The 16566-nt window shown below is 35.0% G+C and overlaps 1 protein-coding gene across 2 annotated transcripts in view; it reads left to right on the top strand.

Moving 5' to 3' along the window:
• Positions 1 to 16566, top strand: part of LOC145662456 (fatty acyl-CoA reductase 1-like) — a 117019-nt gene that overhangs the window by 10458 nt on the left and 89995 nt on the right. For both annotated transcript variants that reach the window (XM_081728050.1, XM_081728049.1), the window contains exon 2: positions 5774 to 6203. In XM_081728050.1, the coding sequence (XP_081584176.1) occupies positions 5967 to 6203 (237 nt within the window). In that variant the 5' untranslated portion in view covers positions 5774 to 5966. The remainder of the gene's footprint in view (positions 1 to 5773; positions 6204 to 16566) is intronic.

Genomic DNA, 16566 nt, shown 5'->3' with positions numbered 1-16566 from the left:
TGAAAACGGAAAGCCACTAGGTGACTTGTGATAACGGTACCTCACGCAAAATAATATTGTCTAGGGCGCTCTTGTTCCACATTTCGATTATCTTTTATCTATTTGAAGATATCACATAATTACTGTAAAATTAGCGGTATTTTAATTTCGCCGGGATGAGGCCTCTTAAGAGGAAATCCACTGTATATGTAAGTTTCAATTGTTATGAGAGTATTTCGTAAATTGTAAGACGAAAGAACAATGGTTCAATCAAATATATTTATCAATTCTAAAAATTTTACGATGTCATATATTAAAGGACAAACAATATTTATAATGGTAGCTAAGATTATTTTCATAAAATCCCTGATACATTCACAAATATTTTATTCATTTTTAAAATATGGTTTTGCATTTAAAGTTTTATAAACTGCGGTATAAATAGATTTTGGTTTGTAACGGGAAAAAAATACTAGCTTTTTCAAATAAATACTGAATTGAGACTACGATCTATTGAACAGGTTTTCGTTATATGAGTAATATTTATCATTCTTAACCTTGAAGAGTGTAGCTCTCCCTTGGGTAAATGTAATTGTCCTCAGCGTCCTACATCTTAACTCAATGCACGTATGCACAAAGCTGAAGGTAATACTTGGACGAATCAATCTAAGGCAGTGGCGAATCTAGGGGATGGCCAGGGGGGCTAGGCCCCCAGTTTTTTGAATGACGAAGATATTTGATACTATTACTTATATATTTTCCAAAGTTTCTAGTAAACTTACGATATACCTATCATAGATTGGGCTCAGGTCCCCCCCCCCAGTTTTTGCCTTCTAGATCAGCCTTAGATTGAACAGGTATTATTCTGCGTTCTACTTATATTTTCAGAAAAGAATGATAAATCTCTATTGTTTCTATTAGATAAAGAATACATATGAAGTGTAAGATCAAATTGTCATGATACATCAATCATTTCCCTATTGAACAAGTATGGTTTTATTGAGAAAGTACAATTATATGTTGAGTTAGGAAGTTTTTTGGGGGACAGACTCGGTGCACTTTCCCCCGTAGGTGCCGGTATTATATACGTTATGTTGTCAGCGAAACAGACAGCGATGTGCAAACCGCAATTAGCACAGCAGATATAGATGCATTAACTGATAACTATATGGAAAGTATGAAAGAAGAAGTAGAGAGAGAGAGGAATATGGCATTTACTTGAAAGAAGAGCATAGGCTAAAGATTTACCAAAATGCTGTTTAAAGTGCAAAGGAACTGCAACAATTTGCCTTACGACGAAATGACACTCATATGCTTAATGTGGTTTATCAAGCTAAAGTGTTTGTGGAAAGTCCACCAGTGATGCAGTAACGTGTACAGAAAACCCTTCTTGATTATTGGAAAGAAGATAAACGTGCATAGGCCTACAGTATTTTTTTCCCCTGTTCATTGCAAATACCGATCTAGAAAGTAAAAACTAGGGACGGGGGGGCAACCAGAATCCAGAGTATGATAGGTATATCATCAGTTTACTATAAACTTTCAAAAATATATTTAATGAAAGCTTCAAGTATTTTTGTCATTCAAAAAACTTCTGGGGGGGGGAAGCTAGGACCCCGGCTCCGAGCTAAATCCGTATGTTGTTCATTGCAAGTTTTGCGTAAATTAATATGTAGTAGAAATAAATATTGTAAATTGATTAAACTACGTTCAGCATCTTACCTTATTTCAGCATGTCTATTACATGCATACTTTTTTTTTTTTTTTTTTGGTATAGGTCTACTTTCATAAACTGAAAACCTATTTTTAATGAAAATTTTCCGAATCCTGTTCAATTTCGCCAATGACAGATTTTACTTTAATAAACCTTACGTAATCTCATATCAAAAACAAAAACAAACAAAAAAAATGGAAATAAAAGAATAACTTGACAGTACTAGTGTACTGACAATAAAAAAAAGGTTATTATTTCAATATTTGTTGTTATAAAGTTATGTTCTTAAATACCTAATCCAATTAAGGGCAGTTTGACTACTTTCCAATACTATATTTAGGTCTATTTCATACTCATATATAATTTTATATAATACCGGTACTTTTAATGTTGTCAGATGAATCAATCAGAACAAGAATCTAGGGAACTTTAATTATGTTCATATAACCAAACCAAAATATATGAAAACAAGTAAAAAAAAAAAGAGTTAAGGAACTTAATAATGAAAAACAAGAAAAGAATTATTAACTTAATGTGATCATCTTCAACAATGTTTCTTCAAAAAGAAAAACAAAAGAAAAAATATATGAAACTATCTAAAATTGCCTTAAGACAATAACATGGTAGGTCAGATGTTGACGTAAGGGTGAAAGTTATCGTCTTTGTAATACGTAATACATAAACACACACACTCATTTATATATATATGAAAACATTGTCTACATGTGTTCATAAATGCACAAACTTTTTAAATAACCGTGAGTAGTCAGCCTATGCGTGTCAGGTAAAAGTACCCACAGAAATTCCATTGAGTAAGAAATACAAAAAAGAGAAAGAAAAAAAGGAAACAATCTCACGGTCGGCGTTGTAATATCCAAAGAAAAGGAAACTACAGTTGTATCTTATACGTACTTGGAGTTATACGATGTATTTGAACGGAGCGTTTATCACAAATGCACATTAACAAATACATATATATATATGCTGTACCTAAACCTAATCTTCACTTTAGATTTGTGTATATGAACACAAAAGCATTTCCGCCATATTATTATGTTTCTTGCGTAAACCAAGGTCACTATTTGGATTTTTTTCCTAATGACTGTTTTTGGTCTAATACTTACAGTATAGCAAATGCTCTTTTCCAGTACTAATAGAAGTATCCGTTCTTCGCATGGGAAGAACAATGTGTATGCAAAATCTTTGAACGCAAAAAAATGTGTGAAATATACGTATATAACGTCAGGAAGTCCCTTCAGCATTACTCTCAATCAATGATGGACCCACGCAACCTGTAATACAAAGGAATAGTGTCGGTTGCCTATATCATAGGCGTTATGGTTCATAGTACAAATATGTAGTATAAAATTTGACCCCCGAATCTCTCCCGAATCGAAAATTAAAAAAAAAAAAAAAGCTTTGTAAACGATTAGATTTGGTGATATCTGTGTTCAAAATTTGATGACTACGTTTTCTATGCTAATGTCCGACGACACACACACATGTACGTACACACATTCTTTTATTATTATTATTATTATTATTAAAGATTGCTAGGAAGGATACCATAAATTTAGTACATAACCTTCAGTGCGCCATTTGAGGCTGCAAGAAGGCGGCAATCTCCTCCCTCCTGACTTTGAGTTTTATAATCAGTATGCATGCAATGTTATCAATAATAAAATAATATACAAATGGAAAACAAGAAATTCGTCGCAAATCCAGCGAATCGTGTCCCTCTTTCTTTAGTATTTTATGCAGAAATGTTAGGTGGAAATCCCCCTAAAGTTCTAGAAACCCCTCATATTTTTGGTCATATAGGTGTTCAATATGGTCTCTCCCATGAAGTTTTAGATTAACCTGAAATCGAGGAGATTGCATTAAAACACTGCCTCTCCCCAAAGCTGTTACCACATAAACTGAATCAAACGAAGATTTCATACATCTCTATGCGTTCTATATCTTTTCTGTTGATCCATTTTTAACGAGAGTAATTCTTTACCGCTGAACTATCTGTGACATAATTGGATGTGTATGTTTGCAATTTGTTCCTTGAAATTCAATCAGCCAATAAACTTGGGACAATAATTTTATACTTTCTCTACCCTTCATTATAATTAGCAGTACTTTGAACTTGAATTTTTTGCTCTCAATTAGTAGTACTTATAAATTTTTACATGTTCTTGTTTTCTCTCTCCCAGATCAATATTTCATTTTCTTTAATATCGATGCAAGATTTGGACGAGAAGGGGCTATGTAAGTTCCTGAATGATATTTTGTGCATTGAAAAGTGCGATCTGGTACCGGTTTCATTTTGTGTAGTGTAAATAGAATATTTACAGGCCTCCTATAGTTTTTCCTTGAAACCGTGACTGGAATTAAATTGATTTTCAACATATAGTTCCCTCGTGGTACCCAGAAAAATCCAGGCATCATATCTTTGGTGCAGTTAATAAGAACTTAAGTATATAAAAAAAAGTTTGTGAAATCTAATAATGTCTTGTGAAAAATATTCTATCATAATGCTAATCCCATGAATGTACAATTCCCCCAAATTCAAAATATTAATGTTATTACTATGCGTAGGATTTGTGAAAACTTTAAAATATGTTTCAGCACAACGATGTAAAAAGTTACAATTTTCTTATCTAGTGGTTCTCGAAATTTTTTTTCAAGCAAAATTAAATAAATTCAGGCAGTTTTCCTAGCAGCCCACGTGGTAGGCTTTGAGTTGGCTACTGGTCGGCAAATGGTTGGCAGAAGGCAAATATAAAGTTGAAAATCACATTAGACCACTGTAGTTATAGTTGCTAACAAAACAATTTGCCGTCATTTATCGAACAATATTCGCATTTCGAATCGAAATTTTTATTTCTTTTATAAGAACTACGTTGGCAGTTGAGTTGTTTTGGCAAATGCTCGACAAAACAGCCAATTACAACGTAGGAAAAACATTGGAAATTGAGTTGATTTGGCAAATGCTCGGCCAAAACAGCCAATTACAGCGTACGACCAACGTTGGCAATTGAGTTGATTTGGAAAATGCTCGCCTAAACAGCCAATTATAACGTAGGGCCAATATTGGTTAGCCAGCCGTTTCCTATTGTTGGGCCTACTGTCGAAGCTGCTAAGGTTAGTGACTCACAATTGTATTGTAAAGTTTTAGCGGTGAATCCACAGCGTGGTCCGTGGGGGAGGGCTCCAAATTGACTTCCTAACACAAAATAAAGTACGACGAAAGTTCAAAAACAAAACTTACAATTAAAAAGAACAAAATAGAACACCACTAAAATAAATTGCATCTAATTTGAAGGTTTCAGAGGAAGATACTTTTTTTTTTATCGTGGCAAATTTATAATACTAGAATGGCATTCAACTTGCATTTTTTTTCAGTTGAGGTCAAGTTCATTCTTCAGTATATATTTTAATACGAATTACAGTCGTTGAAGGTGCTTGAACAGACAATCACACACACATATATAACAATCAGATTTCAATACATTTTTTTCTGTTATTTAAAGTGGGAAAATGTTTGCAAAACAACGAACATCTGCATTAGTTCCTTCCTCCGTTGGGCTTAAAATAAATACATAAAAAAAAAAAAAAAACACCTGAATATTTTAAAATGCGAAATTTCAGCTCTTGTTTCTACTTGCCTGTACGTGTTTCAGTAGAGACAGTAAATACACTTCCTTTCCATGAACAAAAAAAAAAAAAAAAAAAAAAAAGCATTCGAACCGGTAATTTCTGCTTGTTGAATATGCGTATCTTCTGCAGTTCATTTCCGATCAGGTTAAGATTAAGGTCAACATTGAACAAAAGACGGTGACAGCGAGTCAACGACATAAAAAAACAAGAAAATAAAAGATTGGAATAATTAATGAAAATAGTATAATTAGCATACTTGAAAATGATGTCGCTTATCAATTCTTAACCCCAATCTTCTCCTCCCCCTCCTTTTCCCTCTCTCTGCTCCCAGCACTGTTTAAGTGGCTTATTGTTTCACAACTAATGCTAAATAACTAATTTCCTTTTTGTGACGTGTTTATTAAAAAACTTATTTTTGTCCGTTCTTCGCAGGTACCTTTCACCAATTGCCCCAGGACGTTCAGTGCGGTAAGGTCGACTGGCCCATAAGGTACTGGCATCGGAGGAGAGTAGTCAAGGCTTGCTCAAAACTTGTTCAGTGGTCAGACCGTCCACTTCTGCAAACACTGGTCTCTTGTGCTGTTATTAAATTAAAGCCAACAGTAAAAATAAGAAGATATAAAAAATGACAGAAAACACAACGACGTCTAACAATACTGAAGACATGTCCAACCGTAACCGTATATTGGAATTTCTCAAAGGAAGAAAGTTTTTCGTGACTGGAGGAACTGGATTTTTGGGCAAAGTGATGATTGAGAAGATTCTTCGAAGATGTCCTGAAGTCGATACCATCTACATGCTCATCAGAACGAAAAAGGGACGAGATCCTCATCAGAGACTTCAAGATGTTTTTCAGCAAGCGGTAAGTAAACACACTTGTTAATGAATTTCTATCGATTCTACTTTAGAAAGCGAAAATGAATTGGGTTGTTATAAATGTCCTTGACGTTTAGGCTACTTATGTCTGAATCTTAAATATAAACTACAGTACAGTCCCGTTTAACCGAATTTCTGTGTTAATCGAGTCGCTAAGAAGAAAAGTCTTTACTAGTGCGCGACTTTATTTTAAAAACATCAACAACAAGTACAGTGTTTGCTTTCCTGTAACAGTTACTTATCAAAGAGTAAATCCGTTGTTACTATGTAGTAACCCACTTTCTCAATTCAATGTTCGGGAGACCCGGGTTCGATTCCCGGCGGGAGCTCATGTGGTTCGGATTCCACGTTAATCAGTAGGTCCACGTCTCATATAGCCTCGCTGCTGAACGGGACGTTAAACTCAAAATCAAATCAACTCAACTCAATGTTTTTTTTAGCACATGTACTGTACTGTGCTGTGAAGATCAAGATATGCATGCCAGTTGAGATTTCTATTCAAACATACAGTACTATTTATCAAGAAAGAATTTTCGTTTAGCTGAAGGGCCATCGATTTCGCATTCGGTTCAACAGAAATCTAGTGAAATACATTATACTGCTCTTCGATGGCCACAGGCCTGCCATTTTACCTAATCATTGGCGTATGGGGGATATTTTGTTGGGGGACATGTCTAGTATAATGGGCCCGTTGGTCAAATCAATGTACTGGGGCTCCTACGACTAAATTTTACACATAATGCAATTCTACTTATAAATGTTCCCGGGCAAGGGAGCATCGGGAATACGTATTAAGTCGGCCCTGGGCATGACGTGTTACTTTTTGAGAATTTAAAAGATTCTTTCTACACACACAGTTTCAGCCTGTAGTCCAAATGTATTCTATGGGAAAACAGTATTCTAGTGCGGCCTAGCATGTCCTGGTCTCCGTTTAGTTAGGGCTATGGACATATAATCATAGTTTTCCAGAATATATTACAAATAATCTTTCCTTGTATGGAAGTTCAACCGCGTTGAATACCGCATCATCTACCTTTTTTAACACAATCTATCTATATATATAAAAGAGAACGTACAATTTTTTGTCCGCTCATCACGCTAATACGGCTGAACCAATTTCTTTCATTTTTGGGGGGTTGTTAGGATTTGGACCCTAGATGGTTTTTATCATATCACTTTAATTTTTAATTACCAGTGTCTTGAGATAATTGACCATTCAGGTGTCCACAAATCCTTTGTTATTAGTTCATCATAGGTAAAAATAAACGTATTTATATGCAACCCGCATGACCGTGTCACTCGGCGGGTTAACATAAATGACAGGCGATATACAGCGGAAAATAGCTTGAATCTTCTGTTTAAAATTTTTTAATTGATTTGCTTATTTTTACAGACACTTTTACAATATGCCAGCACCGGGATGACCGCAGCGAAGCGGGGCGGGTTAACATAAATGACAGGCGATATAATGTTCACCGGGATGACCGCAGCGAAGCGGGGCGGGTTAACATAAATGACAGGCGATATAATGTTAAGATTTACTGCAATCTTCTATGGTTTTTATCATATCACTTGAAAGCGAAAAAGTAAAAATTATCTAAGTAACAAAGTTTATTGCGTTCCGGGGTGACCGCAGCGAAGCGGGGTGAACGCTGCTAGTCATTTATATGGCAAAATATTATCTTCTTTTTCTTGTAAACAAGCTGCTATTTTAATGTTTTGATTCTATTTATCTATTATTTTAAAAATATATATTTAAATAATATCCCCTCTTTCTGTAGAAATTCAATTCTGTGATATATAAATTTAATTTGATTTGATTAATATTAAACACACACACACACACACACATATATATATATATATATATATATAACAAAAATGCATTTTGATAAAGCAACTACACTTAAAGAAGATATAAATAAAATAAATGAAAATATTAAAACATTTGTTTGTTTCAAAGAAATAATGCTTCCTCATATAATTCAACAAGCTAAAAAAAAATTAAAAAAATAAAAAATAAAGATGGTGTGCTTACTCAACACTCATGCGCCAACGTAACATGACTGTTAAATTGACGCAAGTTCAATAAAACATATAGAAGTCTTGTACACAATGATGTATTGAAAAATAATTTTCGTTAAGTCGCTTGTTAATATTTTCTTCATTCATTTGTTTGTTCCATTTAGATGTTTCCATTGATATTATACATGTATATAACCTAGCAATGCTCTCACGTGTTACAGTGGGATAACTTTTGCATTCTTCCTTCTGCAATATTCGTATAGGATTCGTTTGAAGTCCCTCACGAAATTCGAACGTCTCGTATAGGCAATAAGGCATCTTCGTGAATCTTCCGCACACCTTTCTCTTCCCTTCTAGGTCAAATAAAAAATAAAAAAATAAAAATAAAAACAAAAAAACATGAATGACCAAATTCCTTGTCTGTAACCTTAAGGGATTCCGAGATACGCGATCTTATTATAATAATTATGTCAACCATATTCCCTTTTCCACGTTGAAATTCTAAAAAATCTTTCTTTCTTTCTTTTTTTTTTAGCGATATCTTACGTCACAAATTGTATATTAGTTGCAAGTTTCTAGCTTAAGCACTTTCTCTTAAGCGTTCACTAGTCAGTCAGTCACGATTTCTTCTTATATGTACAGAGATGAAGACACTCCTCCCTGTTTCCTCTATGCTACTGACTTCAAGCACTCAGATTTCATGCATAGAATCATTTAGGTTTGTGATTAAGAATTAGGTTTCTGGGCTTTCGGCATCTATGGTCATGTTAACCCGTCACGGATGAGGGGTGACGTCCTTTGGCCATCACACTGCCCGATCCCGAGGAATTGGGAAGAAACATATAGAGAAGGAAGGAAGCGGGCGGGAACCATTATGTTAGGTACAATCCCGGCATTTGCCTGGTATGAATGAGGAAAACCTTGCTCAGAAAGGCTGCTTTTACACTTTTTAACCCGGAGATTGAACCCAGGACCGCTCAGACCAAAGACGACAGCGTAAACAATTACGCTAAGCGGGGCCACGCACAGAGATTTTTGTTTGTATTCAACTATTTTGCAGTACTCAATTTGTCTTGTTCTTACATTAAAGCACTGAAAATACACTCGGTGCTCTGAGCATATACACTTTTCATTACGGTCACGCAAGTGGGACTTTAATAAAATTGTTTCGTTACGACGTCTGTATGTCCATTCGTTACTTCACAAGTTAACTCTTGAACGAAATCAAAGTTCTGTAATTTGTTTCTCGCAATAGATAGCAAGTGCCGTTATTTCGGCCGAGTTCCTTAACGGATTCAATCTGTTAACATTTTTCACAGGTAGCGGCGAGTTTAACCGGCACATTACTCTTGACGATAACTCTTGAATGAAAGCGAATTTTTGAATGTTGTTTCTTTTATTGCGATATAAGCTAGAACGATTATCTCAGATGATTTCGTTAATGGAGTTAATTCGTTAATATCTCTCAATGGGTAATGATAACTTTAATCCATCCGTTAATCCACACGATAACTTTTGAAGGAAAGTGAACTTTTAAATTTTGTTCTTTTGCAGTAGATAGCTAGAGCCATTATCTCGGACAAGTTTGTTAACGGATCAAATCGGACAAGTTCTTAACGGGTAACGTTGACTTTAACCCTGCCATTACTTCACACTATAACTCTTGAATGAAAGCGAATTTTTGAATGTTGTTTCTTTTATTGCGATATAAGCTAGAACGATTATCTCAGATGATTTCGTTAATGGAGTTAATTCGTTAATATCTCTCAATGGGTAATGATAACTTTAATCCATCCGTTAATCCACACGATAACTTTTGAAGGAAAGTGAACTTTTAAATTTTGTTCTTTTGCAGTAGATAGCTAGAGCCATTATCTCGGACAAGTTTGTTAACGGATCAAATCGAACAAGTTCTTAACGGGTAACGTTGACTTTAACCCTGCCATTACTTCACACTATAACTCTTGAATGAAAGCGAATTTTTGAATGTTGTTTCTTTTATTGCGATATAAGCTAGAACGATTATCTCAGATGATTTCGTTAATGGAGTTAATTCGTTAATATCTCTTAATGTGTAATGATAACTTTAATCCATCCGTTAATCCACACGATAACTTTTGAACTTTTAAATTTTGTTCTTTTGCAGTAGATAGCTAGAGCCATTATCTCGGACAAGTTTGTTAACGGATCAAATCGGACAAGTTCTTAACGGGTAACGTTGACTTTAACCCTGCCATTACTTCACACTATAACTCTTGAATGAAAGCGAATTTTTGAATGTTGTTTCTTTTATTGCGATATAAGCTAGAACGATTATCTCAGATGATTTCGTTAATGGAGTTAATTCGTTAATATCTCTCAATGGGTAATGATAACTTTAATCCATCCGTTAATCCACACGATAACTTTTGAACTTTTAAATTTTGTTCTTTTGCAGTAGATAGCTAGAGCCATTATCTCGGACAAGTTTGTTAACGGATCAAATCGGACAAGTTCTTAACGGGTAACGTTGACTTTAACCCTGCCATTACTTCACACTATAACTCTTGAATGAAAGCGAATTTTTGAATGTTGTTTCTTTTATTGCGATATAAGCTAGAACGATTATCTCAGATGATTTCGTTAATGGAGTTAATTCGTTAATATCTCTCAATGGGTAACGATAACTTTAAAACTATCCGTTAATCCATATAATAACTCCTGAACGAAAGTGAACTTTTGAATTCTGTTTTTTTCCGCAGTAGATAGCTAGAGCCATTGTCTCGGTCGAGTTCATTAAAAAGAGTCAATCTCATTAACATTTTAACGGGTAACGTCGACTTTAACTCAATCGTTATTTCACGCGATAACTCTGGCAAGAAAGCGAAATTGATTTTTTTTTTTTTTTTTTTTGCGCAATAGACAGCTAGAGCGGTTATCCCGGTCGAGTCAATTGATCATCATCTTCATGAGAATGACAACTTAAGTTTGGCTATTCATATTCCACTTAAAACCTATAACATTCTTAAATTATATGCAAGCTTCATAAAAGTAAAGAAATGTTGGTTGCCTATAATAAAATTATATTTAGAAAACTGACTTTCCATATTCCATATCTCCTACGTGGAATCACAGATGCTATTTAGTGTTCTTGCCAGATTTTATTTTAGTGCATTCTCTGCTTTAGTCAAAGGACGTAGCACTTGTACATCTTTCATGGACGCTACGCTCCTGGTATTAAGAGTGGATATTTTAATCTAAATATAACACTGGAACTATAAATGTAACCGTATAGTGAGTTTTACTAGTTTTCTTTGAAGTAAAATAGAACATTGCTTCAAATGTATGTAACCTCAAAATTGCATACCATTCAACTTTTCTAATAATTGTATACTCCATTCGAAACAATTTGACAACTGACAAAGTTAAGAATTATACCCAAAATACTATACCAAGACATTACGCAGTGACATTAGCAAAATAGTTTATCTTTGATGAAACACCTCCCTGGTCTAGTGGCTAGAGTACATACCTTTAGTGTACATGGTCCTGGACTCGATTCGGATGGAAAAGTATCTATTACAACACTATTGCTGTCCAGATCCTAGCTTAATCCCTGAGTGAAAGGAGGGTAAATCAGCAGTATGGACGGCACGCTATTTAAATTTTGTATCCATAACTCACATTCTCAAAGTGCCCTCTTTAAAATCAAAGAAACTCCGACCCGAATATATTAAATATTTTAGAAGTTTTGACATTTCAGACATTGCATTAAAAATCACTCAACGTAGTGATGTTGGGAGCATGTGAAGGAGGTGAGGCCACTACCACATAGATAGGTTAAAAGCATGTGAATGATGGGATATCACTACCACATAGGTAGGTTAAAAGCATGTGAATGATGGGATATCACTACCACATAGGTAGGTTAAAAGCATGTGAATGATGGGATATCACTACCACATAAGTAGGTTGGAAGCATGTGAATGGTGGGAAGCTACTTGGAAACATATGAATGATGGAAGGTCACTACCACGTAGATAGGTTGGAAGCATGTGAATAAAGGGTGTTTACTACCACGTAGATAGTGTGGAAGCATGCCAATAAGGAAATGTCACCATCATGTAGGTAGTTTGCAAGCATATCAATAAGGGGACGTCACTACATCGTAAGCCGGGTGGAAGCATGTGAATAAGGGGTAGTCTCTACCATGTAGGTATATTGGAAGCATGTGAATAAGGGAATGTCACTACCACCGAAGTAGGTTGAAAGCATGTGAATGATGGGATATCACTACCACATAGGTAGGTTAAAAGCATGTGAATGATGGGATATCACTACCACATAGGTAGGTTAAAAGCATGTGAATAATGGGATATCACTACCACATAGGTAGGTTAAAAGCATGTGAATGATGGGATATCACTACCACTTAAGTAGGTTGGAGGCATGTGAAGAAGGGGATGGCATTACCACGTAGATAGGTCGAAAGTATGTGAAGAAGGGGTGTTCACTACCATAGATAGGTTGGAAGCATGTAAATAAGGGGTGGTCACTACCGCGTAGGTAGGCTGGTAGCATGTAAATAAGAGGTATTCGCTACCATGTAGGTTTGAAAGTATGTGAAGAAGGGGAAATTACTAGGTAGGTTGGAAGGTTGTGAAGGATGGACTGAATGATGGAATGTCACGTAGGTAGGTTGGAAGCATGTGAATGATAGGATGTCACTACCACGTATGTAGGTTGGAAATAGGTGAATAAGAGTAGTTTACTGCCACGTAGGTTGGTCGGCACTGAAGGGTTAAATTGTAGGTCTTGCTTAATATAGCCTCTCTTTTGACAAAGGACATAAATACAGGTAAATGAACCAATGAATCAGTTGATGAATTGTTGTGAATAGACATCAATACAATGTCGGAACACCTTTTAAGAAGCATTTAAGTACTTGTTATTTGAGAGTCACAGACATCCAGTCAGCATCTTCCAGAAAAGTAAGTCTGATTTTTCCCTTTTACTTCTGTTAACTTTGTTGTTGATTGAATTGGTGAAAGATAGCAGGAAAGAAAGTTCTTTACAATATCTATTGTACTAGAAAATGAAAAAAAAAATATTTTTTACTAGAAAGGGAAGAATTTTGCTAATTCATCTTCTTTTTCATTTCCTGGTATATTCGTGTGATCTTGAGTCCAGATTAATATTAGTTTCCAGCACAGTTGCATGCTAAATTTTCTTTTATGCATAAAGACGTCCTTGGAAGATTAACTGTTCAGAACTTTTCCTTTTTTTGCAATGATTTGCAGTGCTTTGTTAATAGTAGCTGATTTTCTTTGTTATTCGTATTCCTTATTTTGATATAAATATTCGCATTCTGTCAAGATATAATACATGAAAACGTAATTTCACTTGTTCTTTCACAACTTTAAATCGTTTCTGCTTAAATTATAACAACTACTTTACTTAGAACATTCTTTTACTATGCAGGAGACACAGTAGTTCAGTTGTAGGGTGCTCAGCTGTGGTGCAAAGGTTTCTGGTTCGATCTCAAGCTATTGTACTTTGCGGCAGCCAACAAAGTGTTCCTAGGTTATTTTCGGGGTTCTTCCGTTTTCTCCCACACTTTCATCTTAATTTACTTTCACTAGTCTTTCGCACCCTTTAGAATAATGGACATAGCTTTGGATGTTAAAATTAAATATTTTGTATTTTTTTCTAAAATTCATATTACCAAGAACGTAATAAAATACGTAGTACTTTGGTTTATGTATTTACATGTACATATAAACCAGTAAAATACAAATTATGATATGTTTCGCCTTTCTTATGGTATTTCCGCCCATAACAAAAGAATATTTCAAGGACAGCTTTTAAGTTGATGCCAACTCGTGGGGAAAATCCCATTTTGTGGTAATTTTTGACATTAATTTTTCAAATAGTGATAAAAAGGAATTTTCGCCGAAACTGGCAGCATATATGGGATTTTTTTCATACATTTATTTCAACAAAATTCCCCAAATGTGCGGGAAGCAGGCCGGTAGCTAGCCCAAAAGTTTAGGGGGGGCGGCGGCTGAAGTTAGGGGGGCCCGATCCAACCATATTATAGTTCATCACCATATTATAATTCATATCTAAGCCTATCGTAAAATTTTTAGAGGAGGCCAGCAAAAATTTAGGGGGCCCAGCCCCCCTAGACCCCCCTGGATACGGGCCTGGCGGGAAGTAGGCTAATGTCGCTTTAATAAACGTGAAACTAGTATTAATTGTCAAATTTTGTTATTGTAATGGGTAAATTACTGTGAAAGTGATTTTTACAGGAATTTATGAATCTCTAAGAAACAAGCAACAAGGGATGTAAGTTGTACTCTGAAGTTAAAAAAAAAAAAAAAAAAAAAGAATCATAACAGAGGAAAATAAATTACCAAACGAGACACAATCAATTTCTGAAACGTTTCACACAAAATTATCTGGGGAATGAAGTGTTGTGTAGTTTCATAACGTTCATTAGAAAATTATAGCACAAAAACGTGATGGAAATTATACTAAATTCTGACAACTAAATGTGATTGTTACCATCTACAATTTCAACAGTCTCTTTTAATTAAGGAAGATACTTATTAGGAATTTAGAAGATTCGGAATTTACGAATAAGCCATTCAAATACTGAAGAAAGTAAGTTGCATACAGTAGTTTCAATATTCACACTTAATAAATTTTGAAAATTTTGTAATTAGTATAGCTCGTGGGAAATTTAAGTGCAAAATGGGAATTTCTGCTTTTCGAGATGGGATTTTATAAGATTCCAGGTTGGCATCACTGCTTTTAACACTTGTAAAATCATATCCTTTTTTACCTTAGCCGCAGGGAACAGTAAATAGGGTTCGAAACAAAACTGGTATGGATCTATAGACTATGTTCTTCTTAATATCACTAACCTCTTCAAATTTGTGGTTTTATTTAAGGCATACAAAATACTGTACTGTGTTAATAATACGCAATTAAACGCCTACATACGTACTAACAAAAGCCATTCACATAATTTTTATTTATTTTGTTTCGTTTCTTTATTGGTTGTTTGTCAACGTCTAATGTTTCCGTCTAGATACTGCAATATCTTAGGTAATTATTATTTCGCTTCTATTCTATTATTCTGACTGTCGTTTCCCTCATTTTCACTATGGAAACTCCTAGAAAATGGTTCTAACACATACTCATTTTCTTCTTACCTCCCGATAATGGGGGTAAGTCGTAGGGAGAGTCGAAATATTTAACCCTCCTTGAGCAAGACGTGATGGGAAAATAAACATTTTTCTACTAAGAATAACATGCAAAACTTAAGCGTACGTAGGTCATTGTCTCCCCATGTTTTCGCTGTAATGATTTTCCTACCTATCAATACCAATCATAATATATAGATACATTATCGATTTTCTGGCTTATTTATTCAGACTAAACCGATGTAGACAATAGAATACTTATCTTATTGACCATTAGGCTGCTGGTTACCACACACAGTATGTCCTAGACTTGATTAGTGCAGAGACACGTCTATCCATCAAGAACTTACAACACATGATCCAAAAGAAATTCATGCATCATTACTGAAAGTAAAAAAAGAAAGTAACAAGAAAAATATTCCAAATGTCAAAATGTATTTATTTTACAGAGATATTGAAAATAGACACTAGTAACTATTGGGTGTTGGACACAGTGTTGCCAACACGTACAGTAGTGTGCCATTGATGTAGTCATCAAAGGGGACTCGGAAAAAGGTCGACGACAGGTGTAGGTGCTCATCACCGGGAAATTACTCTGACAATATATAGATGCGAATGGTCACAAAGTATTCAACACCGGGAAATTACGCTGACAATATCCAGATCCGAATGGTCAAAACCACCAGTGTAGATATTCAACACCGGGAAATTACGCTGACAATATCCAGATCCGAATGGTCACAAAGTATTCAACACCGGGAAATTACGCTGACAATATCCAGATACGAATGGTCACAAAGTATTCAACACCGGGAAATTACGCTGACAATATCGAGATCCGAATGATTCACAAGCACCGATGTAGGTATTCAACTCTGGTAAATTACATTGACAATATCCAGATCTGAATGGTCACAACCACCGATGTAAGTATTCAACACCGGTAAATTACGCTGACAATATTCAGATCTGAATGGTCACTGGGCGTTTTAGATTAAGTCAGCTTTTGTTCTAATAAAAACTAAATTTATTTATTGTATATACAAAATCTCTTCCAAAATTTAACGAAATGTTCTTACGAAATTTCAATACGCGAATAAGCACGTAGCCCCACGGCATCAAGTTTATGCAAGT

The sequence above is a fragment of the Thermobia domestica genome, chromosome 10 (genome assembly GCF_964235325.1).
Source record: "Thermobia domestica chromosome 10, izTheDome1.hap1.1, whole genome shotgun sequence".
Taxonomy (NCBI): Eukaryota; Metazoa; Arthropoda; class Insecta; order Zygentoma; family Lepismatidae; genus Thermobia; species Thermobia domestica.
Note: the sequence above shows the minus strand (reverse complement) of the source record. Positions and strands in the feature narration are given on the sequence as shown.